The following is a 21,310-nucleotide window of genomic DNA, read 5'->3' on the forward strand; positions in this document are numbered from 1 at the left end:
GTATCCTTATTAATTTCCGGTAATACTTCTCAGAAATGAGCCTTTGCTCCATAGCACACTGATCTATTCTCCACAGATGTTTTTGTGTTTTACAAATAAACAATATTTTGAAAAAAATATGGAATCATATTAAGATATCACTATCTTACATGTTGTTAGTTCAACTGGGAAGAAAAAAGGGTACAGATTATTGTAGTGAGATAAAGTGTTCATGGAGAACTGAAACTAACTAACATGTCACAAAGAAAAGCATATTTTATTAAAAAAAAAAACCAATTAGAAGGCTGTGCTTCTGTCTGCAGTCAGAGGTAAGTGGGTGGTCCCTTTGAGGGGGATTTGAAAGTAAAAATCTGAAAGACTCAGACACATTGCTAAAGTGTTTTGTAGCCTTATATAAATCAGCCTTATATAAATCAGCCAGACAGCAGGTAAGATATTTATATGATTATATGATTATTAGATAACAAGCCTTGAAAAATAGTTCTCTGAAGGTCTTTCAAAGTTTTTCTTTGGACATTGGCTAAATGGGCATTGAAAGAGGAAGGAACAAAAGAAAGCATTCAGTGTCCTTCAAGAAGCCTTGAGAACTATTGCTTAAGACTTCTTAGTGAAATAACAAGAAAGCGTGCATAAAAGAGTGACGGCTGTCTTGGAGAATAAAGGTGTTCAAACCAAATATCAACTTTAAGTTTGTTAGAATTGCAAAAACTTGTTTTTTCTTTATGTGCTGTATTTCCATGTGTTGGTAAATATTTTAGTAAATATCTACACTTATTTCTCATTTTCCTAGCAAAATATAGAGTACATACAGTGGCTCAAGACTGTTGTGCAATGCTGTAGCTTATGTAACTTACTAAGAATTTCACAGTAATGAATGATGTCAAAGCATGCATAGAGATACTGCCAGATTTGAAGCTCTGACCTCATGTCTATTTTTTTATATTTTATAGTCACTGAAGGTTCTAAGAACCCCTGATACCCTCTTACAGTTTGATGTCAAATGGCAAAGACTTTAAATATACAAAGATAAGGAACTACTGAGGGTAGTGAGCGATTTGCTGCATACAAGTAAAAATAAAACAGGCAAAATATAAATGACAGAGTCAAGGCAGTGACAAAATACAGAGAGTATATATAGTAATACATATGAAAATCTTAATTATTTTAATTTCATATGAATATATTTTTCAAGTTGCTTCATTTTTGACAGCTAATTTGTTCAGTTTATTTATTTTTCCAGTGTGTTACACAAAGGAGAAGCATGGACAAAGAGGCAAAGTTTATGATAACTTGTCTGATTTTTGCAGGTAATGAGCCAGCTTTTTATTTACAATTGTTTTATAAGTGCTCTATACCTTTATAAGTGACATTCGCTTAATTATCTTTCAGCCATCTGTAGCTCCGTGTCCAGTGATGTATGGAAGGCCACGGTTGTAAAAAGCATTGACGCTCTGGTTGGATCCTGTGTTGTGGTACCATGTTCATTCTCCCATACTGGAGGAAACCTGCCCTCCTCCAGACTCAGAGGAATCTGGCATGAAAAAGATGGCACAAAAAAAAACATCTATCATGAGGATTCTAAACTGATTAAGGACAGCTTTAGGGACCGAACAAGGCTGGTGGGAGAGCTGGGTCAGAAGAACTGCACCTTAGAAATAACTGAAGTTAAAGATCATGACAACGGCCCTTTCTGTTTCCGGGTTGAACTAGTGCGAACAGAAAACAATGACCCCACCAAGGACAAGTTCTCCTTTGTTGAAGACTGCGTTGAGTTGAACATGATCAGTATGTCACCAACTTTCCATGACTTCAAACATCTATACCAGTTTTCTGTTAAATCATTTTGCCTCTTACTTTATGTCTGACTTTTTCATTTTCAGCTGAGCCTCCAAAGCCTACAGTGATTAAACCAAAGACAGCCGCCCAAGGAGAGCCCTACACTGTCACCTGTTCTGTCATCCACACCTGCCCCGCTCATGTTCCTAAACTCACATGGAATCTGGATAGTACAAAGGTCATTGGGCATCATAAAGATATTAAACATGGAAACTGGGAGACACAGTCCACCCTGACATTTATTCCTGAGGAGAAGGATGACAACAGCGAGATAACCTGCACTGCTGAATTTAATGGAGGGCTGAAATCACCTGAAACTTTCACACTCCATGTAAAACGTGAGATATTTTTAATTAGTTGTTGAATTTTGTAATGTTGAATAGAAGTTATACTCTGCTTTAAAAATAAAACTAAGTTTTGTTTTAAAACGTGAGATCCTTTCAGTAGTTTACTTCCAATATATTTTTTAACCCTTAACTTTGCATGATTAAGAAAATGTTAAGATCACTGTTAAAAGTATCTTTCAATGACTGTATGCATTCTTAATGATGTCATAAATTCTATGTATTTCCAGGTATTGAGAGCTATAATCACATCATCATTCCTGCTGTAGTGGGGATTGGTACAGCTCTGCTCTTTGGCATCTTCTGCATTTTCATGGCAAAAAAATACAAGTGAGTCATTTTATAGAGAATCAAGCTTTCTGTTAACAAGGAGGAGACATTTTTCCTCTCATCAGTTCTACAGTACGCTCTTTAATATACTTTTTTTTTGTTCTGTTTAAGAAACCGCATTGCAGAGCTTCAAAATCAAGAAGGAACGTAAGTAGAAAAATATTTTGGATCAGATGCAGTTGGTTTCTGAGCCTGTCATCATATATGATAACAATATAATGATTGTTTTTATTTATCACAGCATGTGGAACAGGCTTTCCAGATTATCTCGCAGGTGAGAAAAAAATGTTTCTTTTCTTTTGTTTTTACAGTTTGGAGCATTACATATGCATGTATGTTTTTTTTTGATTGCAAAATCTTTGGAATTGTACAGCCACACACATCTTCAAGATTACATTTCTAATTAAATTAAATCATTCAAGCCATTCTGATTAAAGGCAAAAGGGTTTTTGGTTCTCCACTTACTTCACCACTAACTTTACGTGCACAAATGCCTCAATGGTCTCACAGTCATTTCAAGCAACAGGGCAGATTTGTTTTTCTTTGTTGTTTTTGATACTAAATTTAAAATGATATCTCATTTTCTGTTCTTGTTTGTCTGTGGTTTCATCAGGGGAAGACGCTGAAGGTGAGATATGAAAAATGAATGTTTCTTTAAGACAGATTTATTATGTTATTGCTTAATTACTTATGTTATTACTCTTGAATTTCATTTCTCTTGAAGTTAAAGCTCCTTTCAGCATTATTTACAGTCCTGATTTCATCATATTTTTTAAAATTATAAAAATTAAATACAAGTAAAATAGTCTGATCATAAGAGTCGAATTAGGTTTGCAGGAGTCCTCTTCGCAGTGGTTGATTTCACTTCCCCCTTCATTTTACAAAGTCTTAGAAGTTGAGGTAGAGTTAGAGACACATTATGCATTTTGTTTTTCTTCTTAGTTGTTTTTCACTTTTGAAAGTTCCTTGTGTCTCGTGCTTTGTTATTCCTCACATCTTTGAAGGCTTTCAGCCTACTGGATCAAAGGACAGAAACAGAATAGTCCTGTTCCCTTCTGTGTCTGTATCTTGTTCCTTTGCTTGAACTTAAAATCGCACTTATATACTTCAAACCTGTATTTTCTTATTTTTCAGACAATGAAATGAAATCAAGCAATGTAAGCCCACCACTTCCTGTTTTCTAAACAGATGTATCAATACTGTAAGCCTATTTTTCAAGAATAAATCTTCATTTGTCTTGAGACTGAATTCATTGTTTGAACCATAAAGACCTTCAGTATTCAGTAAAATTTTAATTTAATTTACTCTCCTGGATCACTGAAAGTACTTTATACAACATGACTTTTACACCCATTCGCGCAAGCACCTTCTTCTAAGTGCTTTCTGTCTAGCATTCACACACATTCATACTCCATTTCATTAATGAATATAATTAAGGGGAAAATTATGGAAAATGTTGGGAAACAAAGACGCTCTAAAGTTAAAGATGGATTTTAATTCTAATTGTAGAGCTATTTAAAGCTTTTAAAGAGACTCAAAATGCGATCTGTCATATTTTAAGACGAACAGTAATAACTAATTTTAATGTGGAGATTTTGATCAGCACATGAGATTGAAAAGAAGATACTCAGTTGTGAAGAGGGAAGGGTTACTGAAAACAGGCCCTGTGATGCCACTACAGCACAAGACAGAGACAATTGTTTGTCTCACTATAAGTCTGAGTGTGTCAACTTGTGTGGAGGAAGTGGGATTACTATAAAAAGCTGATGTATTTAAAGATTATCTGTGGTCTTAACAGAGTCGTGAGTAATGGAAAACTAACTACTTGAAACTCAAACCTTAAACTGTTTAGACTGTAGTTACTTCATTATTGGTTGATCGGTGTTACCTGTATACAGACCCTCTGCAGAATGCTCATGATAAAACCTGCTCATGCTTTATATTCTGAGTGATGACATTACTTGAGTTTTGTTAAAACTTTTCTGAAAAATTGATACTCATGGTAGTTTATAAACACTTATGTTTATAAAAATTTGAATTTACTTTGATGAAAAGTTGATTCTGTTCATCTGAATGCAGCGTTTTCCGTGTGAGAAACTTTTCATCACTCATCCAAGTGACTTCTTCAGTCTCAGTGGACTGCAGGTTTCCCCAACCTTATAAACCAGATGTCTCAAACTGTAATCCTCGAGGGCCGGTGTCTTGAAACATTTTTCCATGTGTCCTTGTTGCAACAGACCTGAATACAATTAGTAGGTCATTAGCAAGAGTATAGAACTTGACTGCATGCTGAAGTGGCAACCCCTAACCCTACTCAAGTAAATTTAAGTAAATGTAGGTGTTTAGAAAAAAGTACTTCTGAAAGTACTTTTATTGCACCATGTTCATTCATTCATGAGCTGCTTTAACATTAATCAAATGGCTGAATTGCCACCTCACCATGCAGTCAAGTTCTATACTCTTGCTAATGACCTACTAATTGTATTCAGGTCTGTTGCAACAGGGACACATGGAAAGGTCTCGGGACACCGGCCCTCGAGGACTGCAGTTTGAGACTCCTGTTATAAATGTTACGTTTGCACAATAACTCAATAACACAATCATTAATATGCAAATTGTCATGACCATTGATCAACAACCGCTTGTGATCGGTTCATCAGGAACAGGTGAGTATGATCATCAGCAGGTGTGGCTGTCTCCAGAGAGGGAACCTCTCAGACCCCAGCGCTGTACAAAACCTAGGACACAGGCAAACACAGAAACACAGATAAAAGGGAGAGAGAGACAGGGAGCTCTGGGATGTAGGGAAACAAACAGAAATGGCAGGTTCAGCCAGCAAGGACAGAGGGACGGTGACAATAATCAGTCACAATATAACTGTTAACTTATAAAAATGTATCAACTTACAACTACTTATAATCTTTACAAAATACAGAAGGGCAGGCCGCTTGACCATCATTTTTTATCAACTGGTCAAAGGCGTAGAGCAGGGGTGGCAGACACAGGCTGTGTCCCAATTCAGGGTCTGCACGCTTGAAGTACACATTTTAAGTGCGGTTACGTCACCACCACGCGACGACGGCTGTCCCAATCCAAAGTATACTCCAAATGCGCCGTCGATTTCCCCAAATATCAAGCGTGGTCCATTGCACGCTTCGTGGTCCCATATATCCCACAATTCATAGCGCGGCGGTGGGTGTGGATAATTTTGCTGCAAAATACGGCAGAAGGGAGCGGCCGAAGAGGTTTTTTTTTTTTTCAAAACTTTATTGAACTTATAAAGCGAACAGTCAGTCATTCCAGTTCAGTTTGTACAGTAGACATACAAGGCAAATAAGAGTAACAATATACAGTACAATGAAATAAGAAGGATAAATTAATAAAGGATAAAAAAAGAAAAAACAAAAAAAAGGGGGGGAATGAGACAGACTTCATAACAACTTTGTACTTGAAAGTTGTGACAGCTCATTCGTTAAACATTTCTGAATGAATTTCAATCAATGATAAACCTTTTTTATTGGAAGTTAATTTAAGAGAGTTTAAGTAATATTCAATTTCAATCAAAAACAAATTAAATGATGGGGTTGAGTTTTGAAATTTACATTTATGTATATGGAATTTCCCTAATAAGATGGAGCGAAGATTCATACTGAATATGACGTCACTTATTTATGTGCGAATGTTTAATAATTAAAGTCAGTCATATATCCACAAACACAACAAGCTGAAAGTCAGTGATATATATATATATATAAAAACACCCAGCACGCCCCTGCAGGCGGTTTATCCTTCAAGCTCGGGTCCTCTACCAAAGGCCTGGGAGCTTGAGGGTCCTGCGCAGTATCTTAGCTGTTCCCAGGACTGCGCTCTTCTGAACAGAGATCTCCGATGTTATTCCCGGGATCTGCTGGAGCCACTCGCCTAGCTTGGGAGTCACCGCACCTAGTGCTCCGATTACCACGGGGACCACCGTTACCTTCACCCTCCACATCCTCTCGAGCTCTTCTCTGAGCCCTTGGTATTTCTCCAGCTTCTCGTGTTCCTTCTTCCTGATATTGCTGTCATTCGTAACTGCTACATCGATCACTACGGCTGTCTTCTTCTGTTTGTCTACCACCACTATGTCGGGTTGGTTAGCCACCACCATTTTGTCCGTCTGTATCCGGAAGTCCCACAGGTTCTTAGCTTGGTCATTCTCCACCACCCTTGGAGGCATCTCCCATTTTGACCTCGGGACTTCCAGGTTATACTCGGCACAGATGTTCCTGTACACTATGCCGGCCACCTGGTTATGGCGTTCCATGTATGCCTTGCCTGCTAGCATCTTGCACCCTATAATCTGACAATACTATAATATTGGCCATATTATATTTACATTACCACAGTGAGATGACTTTAGTCTCATGAACAACATTAACTAATTGTTATTTACTAACTAATCTTAAATGACTGTTCAGCACAGAAATGAAGCCCAACTATCATGTTTTACAGTCCTGTGGTCTCAGCCTCAGATACTCAACTAATCAAAGTGATGTCATGACAAAAATGAATGACCAACAAAACATTTTTCTCCTTCATTTCTGTCAAACAAAGCTGTATGTAACGTGTCTCGCGGTTAGTATCATGGTTGCTAGGCAACCTGAACAGCGCGACGAAGTGTATACCGTCCCATTTCACAAGCCTCTCACTTCCGCACTTCTCGTACTTATAGTACGCAGTACGTACGTAGTACGCGTAGTGCGCGTACTTCAAGCGTGCAGACCCTGAATTGGGACACAGCCATTGTGCCCACTGGCTGATTACAATTCTATCTGGCCCTTGGATTCGCTGGCCAGTGACATCTGACCCAGTCTGCCAATCCTCCCGGAAGCCCCTCCACAAAATGCTCCAATGATATCCAGCAGCCTCCACCCTCGTTTGGTTGGGTGTCACAGCAGTGTGGTGTAACAGGTTTTCCCATCCAGTGTGTCAAATAGCTGACATGGCTGCACCAGTGTACTGTGATGTTTCACCAACATGTGCCAGATGCTGTTCTTGCCATCCATGTGGACATCACCAGAGACAGCCCCTGCCAGAACAGAAACTAAGACTGTAAAAATCTGAAAATTGATGCGTTCTATTTATTAATCATTATTAGGAGCAAACTATGACTTCTTGCATTCTGTTTGTTTTGTTTTTTTATCTTTACTAGCCACTCTCTAAATCACACTCAAACAGCAATTAAGAAATCAAACTTCTTTGTGTCTAGTTTAAAGACTACAAACTAAACATGAAACTATAATCTTTTTATATCCTGATCTCTCCTTAGTTTGCAATATTTAGTTATCTTCATCATTGGCCCTGGTCATGTCTCCTGTGTTTACTCCTTCCCTCTGTGTTTAAGTTTATGTGTCTGGAATCTGGGTCTATCTCTGCTTGTGTCCTGTCTTCTTTTGGTAGTCTCTTGTCCTGCGTGCATTGTGTTTCAATTCTGTTGCCCTAGTCTTGTTATTATGATCTAATTCAACTGTGTTGCCTGGTGTGTTCTATCTTCCCGATTAACTAATGATTATTTAAGTCCTTCGTTTCCTTCTTTCTTTTTTGCAACCTCCCTATAGGTGTCTGTCCTGTCTGTTTGGTGGTTTCCTGTGTATTTCTTTAGTTAGCATTTCCAAGAATATGTCCAATTCTCATGACAGTTTGCCTTTTGTGCCGTGTTATCTGCCTTTTTGCTTTGCCAAAATCCAGATCACATGAAGACCCGTTCAACAGCTCATTTGGAAGTACTGACATCTGCTGGTTATTCAATGTACAGCAGCCCTGCTGTGATATTACATATGGGCTACATGCCAGTCGATATATAAACATAAAGATGTACCAAATTGCAGAATACCCATATGATGTCCTGAATAAGCCTATCTGTGATTGATTAAAGATGTATGTTATCATTGTGAGATACTGTGTCAAAATGCTCCCTAACAGCTGATGTTAGGGAACACCTCGGATCCAGTTTAAGCAAGAAATCGATTCCCGCATTTTCAACAGATCGAATCACATAAAGAGTTCCCTCATTTCAGTGAAACGGGGCCTCATTTATGTTTGGTCATGCCATATTCTGTAACCTGATAAGGGCCTTGACATGGACTTCATTTGGACATGCCCCCTATGCTCAACACAGGTCTTGGGGTTTCAGTATCAGACGTAGCATCACTAGTTCCTTGAATTTCCTTTCCTTTGATTTCCAGCAATAAAGCTGTGGTTTAACTCTAGTTACTCACCTGAGTCCTGCAATATTGGCTCCACAACTCTGCCTTCCATGCATAGCGTAACATGACATTCCTTTTGTCACTCACCACATTGCTTTAAGTTTGGGGGGGGGGGGTTCACATAGCTTTACTATATTGAGTTGTCATGTTTTCAGCTTTTATCAGCAGCATGTTTTGACAAAGGAAATTCACATTAATACATTGACTTTATAGTGAGAATTATCTTGACAGTCTTTTACTGCATATAAAATATGTCTTGATGACTGATTTATTACCTTTCATGAGGGAAAGTTTTAAAGTTCTGTATTTCAAAGCTGTAACAATATGAGATTTGCATTTATTTATAAAGTTACTGTAGAAAATCCAAAGAAAATATGCAATAAATAATTGTGTTAGCTGAATTCATGCATAACTTTTATTATCTAACATGCATTATTAGTCTAAGTCATCATATAGGTATTTATACGGCGATATCATACAGGGATTAGTGTCCTCAATTGGCCAACAAACTTGCCTGACCTGAACCCCATAGAAAATTTATGGGGCATTGCCAAGAGAAAGATGAGATATGAGACGGAACAATGCAGAAGAGCTGAAGGCTGCTATTGACGCATCCTGGTCTTCCATAAGACCTCAGCCATGCCACAGGCTGATAGCATCCATACCACGCCGCACTGAGGAAATAATTGTGGACGATCGTGGCTCAAGAGTTGGTAGTTTGCCTTGTAATCGGAAGGTTGCCTGTTCGAGCCCCAGCTTGGACAGTCTCGGTCATTGTGTCCTTGGGCAAGACACTTGACCCATTGCCTACTGGTGGTGGTCAGAGGGCCCGGTGGCGCCAGTGTCCGGCAGCCTTGCCTCTGTCAGTGCGCCCCAGGGCAGCTGTGGCTACAATGTAGCTTGCCATGACTGGATGTGTAAAGCGCTTTGGGGTCCTTAGGGACTAGTAAAGCGCTATACAAATACAAGCCATTTACCTTTTTTTTTTTTTTAAAGGGGACCCAAACTAAGTACTGAAACTAAGTGACTTCAGAGGTCTGACATTTTTCTATTTAAAATCCTTGTTTTATTGATTTAGATTAGATTAGGTTAGATTCGATTCGATTCGATTAGATTAGATAAAACTTTATTAATCCCTTGGGTGGGTTCCTCTGGGAAATTCTGTTTCCAGTAGCACAGCACTGACAGAAGATGCAAAAGAGTGTAAGTAGAAATAGAAATATATCATATATACACATATACACATATATAAACACAGAGACATATATAAATATAGAGTATATAATAGTGATAAATAGGATAATAGGAATAACCAGGGAATTGCACATTTCAACTATTTTGAGTCTATTGCACCGTTGAATATGGAAAAAATACTGCACAGTGAAAAGGGCACTGCAGATTAGATGTTCCCGCCCGCAAATGTCCCCCCCCTGTTTCTCCTCCCTCCCCCCTCCAGCGAGGAGTTAAACAGTTTAATGGCGTGTGGGACAAAGGAGTTTTTAAGTCTGTTGGTCCTTGACTTTGGGAGAAGTAACCTGTCACTAAACAGACTCCTCTGGTTGTTTATGACCGTGTGCAGATGATGCCCAGCATTGTCCATAATGTCCAACAGCTTCTTTAATGTCCTCTTCTCTGTCACTGTCACCAGAGTGTCCAGCTTCATGCCAACCGCAGAGCCAGCCTCCTGAGGAAATACAGTTTGCTTTGGCCTTTTTTATACAGGTGCTGCGTGTTGCATGACCAGTCCAGTTTGTTGTCCACTGACAGCCCGAGGTACTTGTATGTGCTGACCACCTCCACCTCCTCTCCCTCTATCTGAACCGGCAGTGGACGTGGTCTGGACCTCCCGAAGTTCACAACCAGTTCCTTGGTCTTTGAAGTGTTGATTTCATGTAATATTCTAATTTTCTGCGATTTTGAATTTGGGGTTTTTATAAGCTGTAAGCTGTAATCATCGAAATTGTAACAAATAAATGCGTGAAATACCTCGCTTTGCATGTAATGAGTCTATATCACATATTAGTTTCACCATTTTTCTCTTTTATACCACATATTTTAAAGGTTTTAGTGAAGTTACATTGTCATGGTGAGATAAAGTTTTAACGGGTGTAATTATATGTGTGTGTGTGTTATAAACATCAATAACAGGCCTTTTCTGAAAGTATAAAATAGGGTTTGAATTCAAGTTATAGCAGACTGTTGGCACTCTGAAATGAAATGCAGCCCCCCCTTTGGCAGACAGCTTAAAACAGGAAATGTGCACGCCAAGTTCACCCAAAACATCCACAGCAACCATCACAGCAATGTCTTTAAGAGTTGTAACCCCCCCCCCCCCCCCCCCCCCCCCCCCCCGTGTAATGTTATAAAATAGTCTGCCAAACAGAATCTTGTATAGGGCCTCAAAAAAGTTAGAAACGGCCCTGTCCCATTTCCAGTGAAGGATTTTTTTGTATCCGCCATCTTATCCCTGTCATGTTTTTGTATTTTAGTAAGACTGCTGTACTTCTTTCTAGGATTCCAGTGAAGTGGGTGGTTCCAGCTGGAAAGATTTGAAAATCCTCCCGAAAGAGTCGGAGATGATGTCAGAGATTTGCAGAGACAAACAACTGAGTAGAAGCAGGTAAAACAGTACTGTAATGACAACACAATAGATAACAGTATGAACTGTGTTTAAGTTTTGTGCTTAGGTTGAAAGTAACCACCTCGATCAGTAGCGGTCTGTCGTGATGGAGCGAGGGTTGAGCCGAGAGGCGACACTCTCAGTCTACATTTTAACCATGGTCGGCCTGAGGCAGGGCTGGACTGGTAATCTGGTAAACCGGGCATTTTCCTGGTGGACAGGCACACTTTCGGGCTTATGGACCGACCAGGAAGCAAAGGCAGCAGCCCGTTTCTTCATTTTCATTACTGACACTGGATTGCCCAATCAAATTTCTTACGTAAAAAAAAGTAGGAAAAAGTCTAGTTTGGAAGAAGTGGCGAAACGATGGAGAGAAAGGTTTAGTGCGTATTTAGGAATATTTCACGTCACTGCGAGCCGATTTAAGCTTAAACAGTAACACATGATACGCAGTCCTGTTCGTTTATTAATCACCAGGGGATGTCGCATAAAACGAGATTAAAGAGGCACAATCGTGTCCAATAGGGGTTAAACTTGTTCGTTGCGGTTTCGGTCTGCACACTGCCGATTTGCACACTTGTGGTTTTTAACTTAAATTTATACTTGATATTTAATTTTAGTTTCATTCTCGTGTCTTTTCGGAAATTGCACAGCTATACGCATTTCACTGCATGTCATACTGTGTATGATTGTGTATGTGACAAATAAAATTTGTATTTGAATTTGAGCTAAAAAAAAAAGAGTAGCGAACATAAAGGGACGTTAAAGTTAAAGGATGTTAAAAAGGCAGGCAACTTAAAATGCAACGTTTCTATCAACCCAACAAACATTAGCAAACACACAAACTGTGTGTGCTATGGTCCCAGGGTCGTTTCCACAGTGTTTGTTGTTAATAGAGTTTTGAGTCTTGTTTACTCATTATTATGTTGTTTGTGTTATGTTTACTAGTTCTGCTTGCTTGTGCTTTTAGTTTATTTGTATATATCATGTATCAGTGTTTGTATTTTAGGTTGTCTTGGTTGTTAAATGGTCCCGTTCATGCCTTTGTTTTGACTGTTTCCTTAAAGGTAAGGACTCCTCGGTGGGAATTGATAAACTGGAAATTTCAAGCTTACATGTAAGTCCTCATGTTTTTAAATCAAATGTATACATGTGACATTATGTTTTTCATATTGTGAAACCTGCTGCAAAACAAACTAAGCTAGACTAACTATGTCAATTAAAGATTCCATGAAAATGATCTACAGGTAATGCAGGACAAACAGGTTAGTATGCTGCACTGTGATGGATTTAAAGTAAAAAAAAAAAGAAAGAAAAAAAAACAGTCTGTAACTGGTGCACAGTGCCAGTCTAGTATAAAAAGTATACTGTTGGTGTGGAAAATGTAAATCACGCAGGATAACTAAAGAAACATTGGCTTACATCTGGTTCAATTCAGGTGTATACATCCACAAAGAGCAGCAGGTCAGCTGATCACAGCCTGTACGTTATGAAAATCTACTGGAGCACTCAAAATAAATTATTGTAAGTTATGCTGAAGAACTATTGCTGAGAACTACTTAAAGAGATTTTAAGAAAGTTTGCCTAAGAGAGTTCAGGCTGTGTTGGAGAATAAAGATGGTCATGTAGAATATCGACTTTGTTGCAATTATAAAACTCTGTTTTTGCCTTACTTATTGTAATTCCATTTTTGTTTGTATATTTCAATAAGCCACTATTTATTTCCCATTTTCCTGGTAACATGAAATGTATGGTGCCACAACACTTTTGCACAGTATTGTAGCCCATGTAATTTGCCAAAAAATTCACTGGCTCTGGCATGAGCTTCTCTCTATTTTTTTAAGTCACTGTAATGAAGCCTGAGATATTGATTGGGGACTTTAGGAACCCCTGATACTTTTCTTCCAGTATGATGGCAAAGACATTAAAGGTAGATATACAGGGAACCTGACAAGTGAGAGATTTGCTGCTTTCAGAGACAAATAGTGCAGACAAAATATAAATGGCAATATCATAGTCCATATGAGAATATAAATTATGCCTGTTTATTATAAATATATTTTAAAGTTGTCTAACTTCTAAAACTGTGTTGTAATTTCCAGGTATTGAAGTGATTTTGATGCATTTATTTATTTGTATGTTTTTTCATGGAAAAATCCTGCAGTGTTTTGCGAGACCCTCAAGAAACATGGAATGCAAAACAAAGTTTATGATAACTTGCATGCTTTTTACAAGTAACATAATGAGTCACCTCTTGGTTAACAATTGCTTTACAAATAATGTATACCTTTATAAGAAATTGCAGAGAAGTCATTATTACGGTGCCATTCCCTTAATTCTCTTTCAGCCATCTGTAGCTCCGTGTCCAGTGCTGAATGGAAGACCAATGTTGTAAAAAGTCTTGTGTAGATTTTAAAATTTGCAGTCTTCAACAAAGGAGAACCTGTCCTTGGTGGGGTCATTGTTTTCTGTTTGCACTAGTTGAACAGAAAGGGCCATTGTCATGATCTTTAACATCGGTTATTTCTAAGGTGCAGTTGTTCTGGCCCAGAAGTCCCACCCTATACTGCCCTGCAGTATAGGGTTCCTGCTCTGGAAAATACCCAGTGTTGGGTTCCCTGGCTGCTACCCCTGACAGCAAGAGACTTATTCACTGGACTCTCTCACAGCACAATTCTTGTTCATAGTTCATGGTCACGGTTTACATTGTTGTGCCTCTCTTAGCGCTGTCTAGTTAAATCTTAGTATATACTAGTTCATTGCTTGCCATAGAAATGTTTGAGTTGTTTTTTATAGTGTTAAAAATCGGAGGTTCTGAAACGGGACTTTATTGGATTATTAAACACTGTAAACTCTCTGAATGCAGCTGTATTCATCAGTGGGCCTGTACCGCCGGTCAGAGGAGGAGACGAGAGATTCAGCAGGTTGTTTACACTGAATAAATGGCTTATATCAGCATGTGCTGACCACTCAGTGCATTTTATCAACAACTTTAATATTTTTTGGGAACGCAGGCATCTGTTTAAAGCAAATGGATTTAATTTTAACAAGTCAGGGGTGAAACTGTTCACCTCCAACTTGTTTTATTCCATACGTCATCCATCTGTGCTTGGTGCCAAGGCTGAGATAAACGATGTGTGATGTGTGGAGGGTCCGGGCTGCGAGGATTATGGCAGTGGTGACTTTTCCCAGGAGAAGCTGGGACCCTGTTTACTAGAAGGTTTTAAAATCTCTGTACTTTTAGGTGACAGAAGGAGACATGTGGCCTGGTCAAAACACAGAGAGCTGCACTCTAAAAGATCTTTAAATATAGTAAACATACCTTGTGTGCCACAGACTGCTTCCAAACACGAGGGGACAAGTAATGCCTCTAAAACACTTAAGTTGGCTTTATTAAATGTTAGATCTTTAGCTGGGAAAACATTTTTAATTAATGATTTAATCACTGAGCACAGCCTTGATTTTATGTTTTTAACTGAAACTTGGTTGGACCAAAGTAACAGTGGAGCTGTTCTCATCGAGACGACCCCTCCTAACTACAGTTTTATCAGTGAGGCCAGGGTGAGCAGGAGAGGAGGAGGGGTTGCTGTCCTATTTAATGAATCATTTCAATGTAAGCAGCTATCTCCTGGAAGTTTTCAGTCTTTTGAATATGTGGCTTTACAGCTGAAGGCCCCATCCAAAGTTGTGTTTCTTAATGTTTACAGGCCTCCCAAATACTGCACAGACTTTTTTAATGACCTCAGTGAACTGCTGTCTGTGATCTGTGTTGATTTCGACTGTGTAATTATTGTTGGGGATTTTAACATCCATGTGGACAACCCTCAGGACAAAGGGACTAAAGACCTGAGTAACACTCTGGGCAACTTTGGGCTGACTCAGCATGTAACAGAGGCCACACATAATAGAGGACACACTCTTGACCTACTGATCTCCAAGAGCCTGAGCATTTCAAACATTACTGTGTCTGATGTGGGCTTATCTGATCATTACTGTGTTTTCTTTGAAAGTAAAATCTCAGCCCACACAAATATATCAACAGCAGTGATCACAAAACGGTGTATAACTGAAGACAGTAGTGAGATCTTTAACCAGGTCTTCCCATTAACACCTGACCTGTCCAAAGGTTCAGTCAATGAGCTCGTCAATAGCTTTAATGCAAAAATGTTAAATGTAATGGACACAATTGCTCCCATTAAGGTGAAGGTTATCTCTGGAAGGAAAAAGTCTCCATGGAGAAACTCCACACTAGTGAAAAATGAAAAAAGAGAGTGTAGGAAAGCTGAGCGCAGATGGAGAAAAACAAACCTCCAGGTTCATTATGACATCTATAAAGAGAAACTTCACAATTATAATTTACAACTGAGGAGTGCAAGAAGGTCCTACTTCTCTGACATCATCACTAAAAACAGCCATAATGCTCGGGTCTTATTTTCTATAGTTGACAGGCTAACAAACCCTCCTGTGCCAGTGGCAGCTGAACTTCATTCAACCATGGCCTGCAATGACTTTGCCAAATTCTTCACAGACAAAATCCAAAAGATTAGACAAGCAGTTGGTACATCAACAGCAGATCCAGGATATGTACTGTGTCCACCGAAAAACTGTTTAAACACCATCAAACAGTTTCACCCGATTAACAGCAAAGACCTGGAGGACATCTTAGGTCAACTGAACTCCTCCTCTTGCTGTTTAGATGTCCTGCCAACAAGTTTTTTCAAAAAGGTCTCAAAGACTTTAGAGTCAGACCTGTTACAGATTGTCAACTTTTCCTTAATGTCAGGTGTGTTTCCAGAACCACTAAAAACTGCTGTAATCAAACCTATACTGAAAAAGGACAATCTTGACAAGACACAAATGAAAAACTACAGGCCAATCTCAAATCTCCCATTTTTAAGTAAGATCATTGAAAAAGCAGTTTCTCAACAGCTCAATTACTTCTTAAAACAGAATAACTGCTACGATGCCTTCCAGTCAGGTTTTAGACAGAACCACAGCACTGAAACCGCTCTGACAAAAGTGTTTAATGACATATGTCTGAACACAGACAGTGGAAAAATGTCAGTCCTAGTTTTACTGGATCTCAGTGCAGCATTTGATACAGTTGACCACAACATATTACTCAAACGACTGGAGAACTGGGCAGGTCTTTCAGGAACTGTACTAAACTGGTTCAAAACATACTTAGAAAACAGGAAATACTTTGTATCAATAGGTAACTTCACATCCGAGCAGACAAGTATCACATGTGGAGTTCCCCAAGGTTCCATCTTGGGACCCCCTCTGTTTAACATTTACATGCTCCCACTGGCACAGATTATAAACAACAACAAAATAAACTACCATAGCTATGCAGATGACACACAAATATATATCACAATGTCACCAGGAGACCGAGGCCCTGTACAGGCTCTTGGTAAATGCATTGAGGAAATTAATAACTGGTTGTGCCACAATTTTCTCCAACTAAACAAAAACAAAACTGAAGTAATAGTCTTTGGCGCCAAAGAAAAACAATTACAGGTCACCAGAGAACTTCAATCTATACATCTAAAAACCACAAACCAGGCGAGAAATTTGGGTGTAGTGATGGATGCAGACCTAAACTTAGAAAAACACATTAAGACAATAACAAAATCAGCTTACTATCACCTCAAGAATATTTCAAGGATAAAAGATCTGATGTCTCAACAGGACCTGGAAAAACTAGTCCATGCATTCATCTTTAGTAGGCTTGACTACTGTAACAGCATCTTTACAGGTCTACCTAAAAAATCAGTCAGACAACTACAGCTCATTCAGAACTCTGCTGCTCGAGTCCTCACTAAGACCAAAAAAGTGGACCACGTCAGTCCAGCTCTGAGGTCTTTACACTGGCTGCCTGTCCGTCAGAGGATAGACTTTAAAGTTCTGATGCTGGCCTATAAAGCTCTGAATGGTTTAGGACCAAAATACATCAGTGACCTCCTAACCCAGTATGAACCTTCCAGATCCCTCAGGTCATCTGGATCCGGTCTTTTATCAGTTCCCAGAGTCAGAACCAGACACGGAGAAGCTGCATTCAGCTTTTATGCTCCTTATATCTGGAACAAACTCCCAGAAAGCCTCAGATCAGCTGAAACACTCAGTTTATTTAAATCCAGGTTGAAGACTCACCTATTCTCAGCTGCATTTGAATAAAGCACCAAATCCACACTTTTAAGCTTAAATTTCAAAACTTACACTAACTACTGATCTTATCTATTTCTGATTTTATCTGTTTTGATTTTATATACTGTTTTGTTTGTTTGTTAATTGTTAAGCTTAAATTTCAAAACTTACATTAACTGATGATTTTATCTACTGTTCTGATTTTATCTGTTTTGATTTTATATACTGTTTTGTTTGTTTGTTTGTTTGTTAAGTGGGTTTAGAGCTCTGGGTAGCTCCCCAGCTGGGTCTAGACTGGGTCTAGAGAGTATTTTAAATTCAGGGAATTTAAAATAGAAAGTAGCTCGTCCACAGAAGGACTGGTAGCTCCCCTTACAATAAGGGTTCAGATCGCGCGAACAGGTGTGAAATGTGTGTGTTTAGTTAGTTTGTTTGTTTGCTTGTTTTAATCAATTTTAAATCATGCTTTTTATTTGTTTTTGATTCTAATGTCTCTGTAAAGCACTTTGAATCACCTTGTTGTTGAATTGTGCTATACAAATAAATTTGCCTTGCCTTGCCTTGCCTTGTTAGTGTTTGGCGCTCCACAGAAAGTATTGTGAATACTTTCATAGCATAACTCTAGTGACCTGTGCTCCTCTGTATCATTGAAGTTCATAGTTTATTCTAGCATTTTTTAATCAGCTAATATGATGCTTTCTCTTTGTTTTCATACTTTAAAGGTTGCACTATTGTTTCCCAGAATGTTAACTGCACATTTATCAATGTAATCCCACCACTTCCTGATTTCTAAACAGATGTATCAATACTGTAAACCTGTTTTTGAACATTAAATCTTCATTTGTGCTGAGACTGAATTTATTGCTGTTTATTGCTTGAACGGTGAAGACCTTCAGTATTCAGTAAAATTTCAACTTTAACTTCAAACTTACAATTGAAGTCATTATTACGGTGCCATTCCCTTAATTCTCTTTCAGCCATCTGTAGCTCCGTGTCAGGTGCTGAACGGAAGACCAATGTTGTAAAAAGCATTGACGCTCTGGTTACATCCTATGTTGTGGTACCACAACACTCATTCTCCCATACTGAAGGAAACCTGCCCACGTCCAGACTCAGAGGAATCTGGCATGAAAAAGATGGCATACCAAAAACCCATCTATCATGAGGATCCTACACTGATTAAGGACAGCTTTAAGGACCCAACAAAGCTGGTGGGACTTCTGGGCCAGAACAACTGCACCTTAGAAATAACCGATGTTAAAGATCATGACAAACAATGACCCCACCAAGGACAAGTTCTCCTTTGTTGAAGACTGCAAATTTTCAAATCTACACAGAACTGATATTCTCTTCTTCCATTTAGAAAGTATATCAAAAAATAAAATAAAAATTTAACATTGGAGTCTAGATGGTGAAGGGTGCGCCCTCTAGTGTTGCTTGAAGGTTTTGTTCCGTGGCTGTATTTTTGGTATTGTCTGTCTCACCCATTTGTATAAATGACACATATACATATAAGCATGTATGATACTTTTACTGAAATAATGCCATTATTTATTTGTAAGATATACTTAGCACTTTATTGACATTACACACAAGGAAAACCACTTTTTACAATGATGGCTCGTATTTGTCAGATATAAATTTGTATGAATAATTCTAAATAAATGTCTATTGGCATTAATGCTGTTTGAATAAAGTCCACTTAGACAGCTGTGGTTTGCTTTGGTTATCATAGTAAAATGTAGTGTTTTGATTTCTTTAGTGTCAATCAAACATCCCAACATCAGAGAAGAATGGCCAAGCAGAAAATTATGAAGGAATTCTTTCTGCTTTTTGCAGGTAACATCACTGGTCAGCTATTTATTTCCAGTCTCTTTATGCTTAATGTATATAATTAAATAATTTCCTTGTTATTTTAAAAATTATCTTTCAGTCATCTGTAGCTCCGCGTCCAGTGATGAATGGAAGGCCACGGTTGTAAAAAGCATTGACGCTCTGGTTGGATCCTGTGTTGTGGTACCATGTTCATTCTCCCATACTGGAGGAAACCTGCCCTCCTCCAGACTCAGAGCAATGTGGCACTATAAAGGCAAAACACCAGATACTAAAGGAAACAACATCTTTCATAGTGATGCTACACTGATTAAGGACAGCTTTAAGGGCCGAACAAAGATGTTGGGAGACCTGGGCCAGAACAACTGCACCTTAGAAATAACTCAAATTAGAAATCGTGACAATGGCCCTTTCTGTTTCCGGGTTGAACTAGTGCGAACAGAAAACAGTGACCCCACCAAGGACATGTTCTCCTTTGTTGAAGACTGCGTCGAGTTGAACATGCTCAGTATGTCACCGACTTTCCACCTTCCAATTCCAAACATCTATACCAGTTTTCTGTTAAATCATTTCGCCTCTTACTGTATGTCTGCCTTTTTCATCTTCAGCTAAGCCTGCAGAGATTACATTGACTCAGCCAATGGCAGCCACTCAAGGAGAGCCCTACACTGCCATCTGTTCAGTCATGCACACCTGTCCAACCCATGTACCTACACTTACATGGAACTGGAAGACAGAAAGGGTCATTGTGTACCATAGACTAATTCATTCTGGCAACTGGGAGACACAGTCCATCCTGACATTTATTCCTGAGGAGAAGGATGACAACAGAGAGCTGACATGCACAGCTGAATTTAATGGAGGGCAAACATCCTCCTCAAAATTCACACTGAATGTAAAACGTGAGATCCTTTCAGTTCTTCTCTTCCAATATGTTGGTTCACCTTAACTTTGCATGATTAAGAAAATGTTAACATCACTGTTAAAAGTATCTTTCAATGACTGTATGCATTCTTAATGATGTCATAAATTCTGTGTATTTCCAGGTATTGAGAACTGTAATCACATCATCATTCCTGCTGTAGTGGGGATTGGTACAGCTCTGCTCTTTGGCATCTTCTGCATTTTCATGGCAAAAAAATACAAGTGAGTCATTTTATAGAGAATCAAGCTTTCTGTTAACAAGGAGGAGACATTTTTCCTCTCATCAGTTCTACAGTACGCTCTTTAATATACAGTACATTTTTTTGTTCTGTTTAAGAAACCGCATTGCAGAGCTTCAAAATCAAGAAGGAACGTAAGTAGAAAAATATTTTGGATCAGATGCAGTTAGTTTCTGAGCCTGTCATCATATATGATAACAATATAATGATTGTTTTTATTTATCACAGCATGTGGAACAGGCTTTCCAGGTTATCTCGTAGGTGAGAAAAAAAAACTTTTTTGTTTTTTAAATTTACAGTTTGGAGCATTAGATATGCATTCATGCAGGCATTTTGTTTTGTCTTGTTTTTTTTTTGTTTTTTGTTTTTTTATCTAATATCTTTGGAATTGTGCATCCACACAGGTCTTGAGATTAGTTAATTCATTCTGATTAAAGGCCAAAGGACGTTTTAAGTCTTTGGTACTTCACTCGCTTCAGAGATGGTCTAACTTTCCGCCTCATTGTCATTGTCTAACAAGGATTTCATGGTTTTCTTTGTTGGTGGTTTTGATATTAAATTTAAAATGATAACCTATGTTCTGTTCTTTTCTGTGTTTTCATCAGGGGAGACACTGAAGGTGAGATATAACAAGTTAATGCTGCTTACATATCCATGTTATGTTATTACTTCTCCTGAATTTACAGTTGTAACTCTTGTCAGCATTTTCTACATTCACAATTTGATCATACTCTACATATTTTTAAACATTATAAAAATGAAATGCAAGTAAAAATTTCTGGCTGAATA

At 38.5% G+C, this 21,310-nt stretch overlaps 2 protein-coding genes across 2 annotated transcripts; both read left to right on the plus strand.

Annotated features, from left to right (window-relative positions):
• Nucleotides 1-1,261: 1,261 nt before the first annotated feature.
• LOC146658885 (myelin-associated glycoprotein-like) lies at nt 1,262-18,805 on the plus strand. Its single transcript, XM_085424166.1, has 8 exons — nt 1,262-1,307; nt 1,390-1,785; nt 1,881-2,174; nt 2,411-2,510; nt 2,636-2,657; nt 2,752-2,784; nt 3,124-3,138; nt 18,617-18,805. Exons 1-8 carry the CDS (start codon nt 1,262-1,264, stop codon nt 18,803-18,805), a joined length of 1,095 nt encoding a protein of 364 aa, XP_085280292.1.
• Nucleotides 11,313-21,151, plus strand: LOC146658886 (myelin-associated glycoprotein-like). The gene is made up of 8 exons (XM_085424167.1): nt 11,313-11,375; nt 12,443-12,492; nt 19,288-19,364; nt 19,459-19,866; nt 19,967-20,260; nt 20,405-20,504; nt 20,620-20,655; nt 21,127-21,151. Exons 3-8 carry the CDS (start codon nt 19,319-19,321, stop codon nt 21,149-21,151), a joined length of 909 nt encoding a protein of 302 aa, XP_085280293.1. The 5' UTR covers nt 11,313-11,375; nt 12,443-12,492; nt 19,288-19,318.
• The last annotated feature ends 159 nt before the right edge of the window (nt 21,152-21,310 follow it).

The sequence above is a fragment of the Rhamphochromis longiceps genome, linkage group LG11, assembly GCF_057381845.1.
Source record: "Rhamphochromis longiceps isolate RC_006_pf linkage group LG11, R_longiceps_female_GT1.1, whole genome shotgun sequence".
Classification (NCBI taxonomy): Eukaryota; Metazoa; Chordata; class Actinopteri; order Cichliformes; family Cichlidae; genus Rhamphochromis; species Rhamphochromis longiceps.

Bases quoted from the DNA above. Each gene is read 5' to 3' on its own strand.
- LOC146658885 (XM_085424166.1), top strand. From the start codon at position 1,262: ATGGACAAAGAGGCAAAGTTTATGATAACTTGTCTGATTTTTGCAG. The intron at 1,786-1,880 runs GTATGTCACCAA...TTTCATTTTCAG, and splicing joins CGTTGAGTTGAACATGATCA to CTGAGCCTCCAAAGCCTACA. The intron at 2,511-2,635 runs GTGAGTCATTTT...ACCGCATTGCAG, and splicing joins TTCATGGCAAAAAAATACAA to AGCTTCAAAATCAAGAAGGA.
- LOC146658886 (XM_085424167.1), top strand. From the start codon at position 19,319: ATGGCCAAGCAGAAAATTATGAAGGAATTCTTTCTGCTTTTTGCAG. The intron at 19,867-19,966 runs GTATGTCACCGA...TTTCATCTTCAG, and splicing joins CGTCGAGTTGAACATGCTCA to CTAAGCCTGCAGAGATTACA. The intron at 20,261-20,404 runs GTGAGATCCTTT...GTGTATTTCCAG, and splicing joins ATTCACACTGAATGTAAAAC to GTATTGAGAACTGTAATCAC.